A 4,832-nucleotide genomic window follows, 5' to 3' on the forward strand; every position below is an offset into this window, starting at 1 on the left:
AAAAAAAAAAAAAAAAAATCAAGTGGGCATGGATCACCTGAGGTCAGGAATTAGCCTGTAATCCCAGCTACTCTGGAGGCTGAGGCAGGAGACTCTATGGAACCCAGGGGGCCAAGGTTGCAGTGAGCCAAGATCATGTCACTGCACTCCAGCCTCGGCAGAAGAGTGAAACTCCGTCTCAAAAAAATAAAAAATATAAATAAACAAGTAACCTCTGAGAAAGCGCCTCCGAAGGCAGAGCTAAGCATTCTGGGTTCGTTCCTCATCACCCGGAGTCCTAACCTGGTCCCTTTGTCCCTCTCTCTAGCAATGGCCAATGTACATGGTGGACTATGCCGGCCTGAACGTGCAAATCCCAGGACCTCTTAATTACTAGACCTCAGTACTGAATCAGGACCTCACTCAGAAAGACTAAAGGAAATGTAATTTATGTACAAAGTGTATATTCGGATATGTATCGATGCCTTTTAGTTTTTCCAATGATTTTTACACTATATTCCTGCCACCAAGGCCTTTTTAAATAAGTAAAAAAAGAAAAAAAAAAAAAAAAAAAAGAAAGCGTTGCCTTTACTTTACGGTTCCTGTTTCGTGTTCTCTAGTGGATCTCGGCTGCAGCTGTCACTGGGGACGGGGTCGGGAAACGCAGCTCAGGTGGCCTGCCAAGGCCCTCCTTCCTCGTCACAGCAGAGGTAGCGTCCGGGAAGACCTCAGACCTCTCTGTGCTCCTGGGAGTGTGTGACCTCAAGAAGAAAAGCCACAGAAAGAAAAAGTACCACAGGGCCAGGCATGGTGGCTCATGCCTGTAATCCCAGCACTTTGGGAGGTCGAGGCAGGCAGATTGCTCGAGGTCAGGAGTTCAACCTCATTGGCCTGTAATCCCAATGCCTTGGGAGGCCAAGGTGAAAGGATTGCTTGAGGCCAGGAGTTCGAGACCAGCCTAGGCAACATAGTTGCCCTTTCTCTAGAAAATTTTAAATATGGCCGGATGTGATATTTAAGGGCCAACGGGAGGTGGAGGTTGGGAGGTGGAGGTTGCAGTGAGCCGACACCCTGTTGCCTGTAATCCCAGCACTCTGGGAGGTGGAGGCGGGTGGATCACCTGAGGTCAGGAGTTTGAGACCAGCCTGGGCAACATAGGGAGACCCTGTCTCTATAAAAAATACAAACATTAGGCCGGGCACAGTGGCTCACACCTGTAATCCCAGCACTTTGGGAGGCTGAGGCAGGCAGATCACCTGAGGTCAGGAGTTCAAGACCAGCCTGGCCAACATGGTGAAACCTCGTCTCTACTAAAACTACAAAAATTAGCTGGGTGTGTTGGTAGGCGCCTGTAATCCCAGCTACTCGGGAAGCTGAAGCAGGAGAATCGCTTGAACTCGGGAGGCGGAGGCTGCAGTGAGCTGAGACCACACTATTGCACTCCAGCCTGGACATCAGGAATGAAACTCTGTCTCAAACACACACACACGCACACACACACACGCACACACACATTAGCCAGGCGTGGTGGTGCACACCCTTGGAGTTGAGCTACTCGGGAGGCTGAGGCAAGAGAATTGCTTGAACCCAAGAGGTACAGACTGCAGTGAGCTGAGATCGCACCTCTGCACTCCAGCCTAGGCAACAGTGCAAGATTTCATTTAAAAAAAAAAAAAGGTGGGGGGTGGGGGGTTTGAAGGCTGAGCACAGTGGCTTATACCTGTAATCCCAGCACCTTGGCCAAAGCATGGAGATCACCTGAGGTCGGGAGTTCAAGACCAGCCTGACCAACGTGGGGAAACCCCCATCTCTGCTAAAAGTACAAAATTAGCTGGTCGTGGTGGCGCATGCCTGTAATCCCAGCTGCTCAGGAGGCTGAGGCAGGAGAACTGCTTGAACTCGGGAAGCGGAGGTTGCAGTGAGCCGAGATCATGCTACTGCACTCCAGCCTGGTGTCTGGCGACAGAACAAGACTCTGTCTAAAAAAAAAAAAAAGAGGAGAAGGGGCTTTGGGATAGGACAGTTTTTCTTTTTCAGAGGCAGGGTCTTTCTGTGTCCCCAAGCTGGAATGCAGTAGCACAATCATAGCTTCCTGCAGCCTCAAACTCCTGGACTTACGCAATCCTCCTGCCTCTCCTCCAGAGTATCTGGGGCTACAGGTGTGAGCCGCCACACCCGGCCAATTTTTTATTTTTTGTAGAAATGGGGTCTCACCATGTTGCCCAGGCTGGCTTCAAACTCCTGGGCTCAAGCCATCCTCCTGCCCCAGCCTCCCAAAGTGCTGGGGTGACAGGCGTGAGCCAGCACGCCCAGCCTGGGATGACTCTGGATAGAGTTCTGGGTACTTGATAAGCCAAGTGGCGGGTCCCAGCTATGTCTCGGAAAGACCACTCTGGGGGCAGGTGGGAAGCTGAAGGAAGGGATAAGACTAAAGGCAGAAAGACAAGTCACAAGAGCGTGGCAGGCATCCAAGTACCTGCTGACAACACATGTTTACTGAGCCCTGCCCTTCTGGCTGGGAGACCAAGCAACTGAGTGTCCTGACTGGGGAGGCGGCCGCCGGGGAGCACAAAACAGAGTAAGGCTGGTGCGGTGGCTCAGGCCTGTAATCCCAGTGCTTTGGGAGGCCAAGGTAGGAGGATCGCTTGAGGCCAGGAGTTTAAGACCAGCCTCAACAACATAGTGGAACCCTTTCTCTAAAAAATTTTAATTAGCTGGGCATGGAGGTGTGGGCCTGTGTTCCCAGCTACTCGGGAGGCTGAGGCAGGAGGATCGCTTGAGCCCAGGTGTTTGACACTGCAGTGAGCCGTGATTGCACCACTGCTGTTGAGCATGGGCAGCAGAGCAAGACCGTTCCTCTGCAAAAACAAGGCAGGAGGACCTCACCTAGTGCAGAAAGTAGGAGGAGTCCTTGAAGCTGAGGCTTGAAGAGCAAGTGAGGCTTTGGGAGGACAAAGATGAGAGTGCTGGGGTGGCTCCATGTTTAGGACGAGAGCGGGCTGGGCGCAGTGGCTCACGCCTGTAAGCCCAGCGCTTTCGGAGGCAGAGGCGGGCAGATCACCTGAGGTCAGGAGTTTGAGACCAGCCTGATCAACATGGCGAAACCCCGTCTCTAATAAAAATACAAAATTAGCCAGGCATGGTGGCGCACACCTGTGATCCCAGCTACTCGGGAGGCTGAGGCAGGAGAATCTCTTGAACCCAGGAGGCGGAGGTTGCAGTGAGCCGAGATCGCACCATTGCACTCCAGCCTGGGCAACAAGAGCGAAACTCCGTCTCAAAAAAAAAAAAAAGAGAGAGGAGAGATGGCAGTGGTTTGGGCCAGGTCGAAAAAATAACAAGAGGGCCAGCCAATCAGATGGACGAGGGTTTCCGGGGAGTCAGGGGTCAGGGTGACCCCAGGATCTGTCTCTAACCATCCACCCAGGGCCCAGAAAGAGGCCTGTGGCTTGGAAGGACTGAGTTCTGAGTCAGCCGAGGAAACGGTCTAAGCAGTCCCGGGCTTCTGCCAGCCCTGGGGTCAGTCCCATGCTCAGAGCTGGGAGGAAGGCCCCATCCCAGCCTTGCAGACTAGGCTTCCTCCTGGAAAGACGCTGGAAATCAGTGCCTGGCACAGCCACTCCTCTCTCGGCTGGTGCAAACCCCCCACCCAGTCAGCTGCCAGCCTTGCCCTCCTCCCTTCCCGCTCCTAGTGGCTCCCAGAGCCACCAGGCGCCTCCACGCCACCCTTGGGCCCCTGCCCTGGGCCAGGCCCACTGTTTCCACTCCAGGATGGGGGCAGCGGTGACCTCCCAGGCTGGCCGCCACCCTCCAAGCAGAAACTGCCTATGAAGTCAAGATGATCTGAAGGTCCTGGCAGCTGCCACCTTAAACCCTCACATCCCGTAACCCATCCCCCACAATCTGATCCTGTGACTCTGGATTTAAAATCTGTTTTGCTTTCCTTGCACCAAGTGCAAGCATCCAGGCGCGGCGTTCCGGGAGCCTCTCGGGGTGTCGGGGTCACCAGCCTCCTGTCCCACCGTTCTCGTCCCCGGGGCCGGCCCACTTGGCGCCCCCTCCTGCCCGCCACCGCTCCCTGGCGCCTTACGGTCGTCTAGACCCGCCGCCCCCGCTCCTCGGCTCAGATCCGCGACCAGAGCCGGAAGTGGCTTCTGCTTGACCGCGCGGCGAGGCTGAGACGGTGCCCGCGGGCACGGCCGTCCCGTGCCCAGAGAGGCGCGGAGCCTGGGGGCAGGGCGGGCCCGGGAAACCCGATCCTCCTCCATCCGCGCGGAGGCCCACCAGGCTCCCCATCTGTTCCCTTTCAGGCTCACTGCAGATGGCGCGCAATTAAGTGGGTGGGTGCAGCGAACCCTCCTCTCCTGCCTGCTTCCCTGAAAGCAGAGGATTGAGCCAGTGGGCGCCAACCTGGGCAACACAGGGAGACCCTATGTCTTAAAGAAATGACAGATGGGGTGCGCTGGCTCACACCTGTAATCCCGGCACTGCGGGAGGCCGAGGCTGTGGGATCATGAGATCAGGAGTTCCAGACCATCCTGGCTAACACAGTGAAACCCCCGTCTCTACTAAAAATACAAAGAATTAGCTGGGTGTGGTGACAGGCACCTGCAGTTCCAGCTACTCAGGAGGCTGAGGCAGGAGAATCGATTGAACCTGGGAGGCGGAGGTTGCAGTGAGCTGAGATCAGGCCATTGCACTCCAGCCTGAGCGAGCGAGCGAGACTCCATCTCCAAAAACAACAATAACAATGAAAAAGGAAAAAGAAAGGGCAGAAGCCGGGCGCGGTGGCTCAAGCCTGTAATCCCAGCACTGTGGGAGGCCGAGGCGGGTGGATCACGAGGTCAAGAGAT

General features: G+C 55.3%; 1 protein-coding gene across 1 annotated transcript in view; it reads left to right on the plus strand.

Annotated features, from left to right (window-relative positions):
• The window catches only part of GTF2IRD1 (GTF2I repeat domain containing 1), a 153,789-nt gene extending 153,256 nt beyond the window's left edge, over positions 1 to 533 (plus strand). The window contains exon 25 of the mRNA XM_037743773.1: positions 308 to 533. Within this exon, the coding sequence (XP_037599701.1) occupies positions 308 to 376 (69 nt within the window). The 3' untranslated portion in view covers positions 377 to 533. The remainder of the gene's footprint in view (positions 1 to 307) is intronic.
• The last annotated feature ends 4,299 nt before the right edge of the window (positions 534 to 4,832 follow it).

The sequence above is a fragment of the Cebus imitator genome, unplaced genomic scaffold (genome assembly GCF_001604975.1).
Source record: "Cebus imitator isolate Cc_AM_T3 unplaced genomic scaffold, Cebus_imitator-1.0 Scaffold153, whole genome shotgun sequence".
Taxonomy (NCBI): domain Eukaryota; kingdom Metazoa; phylum Chordata; class Mammalia; order Primates; family Cebidae; genus Cebus; species Cebus imitator.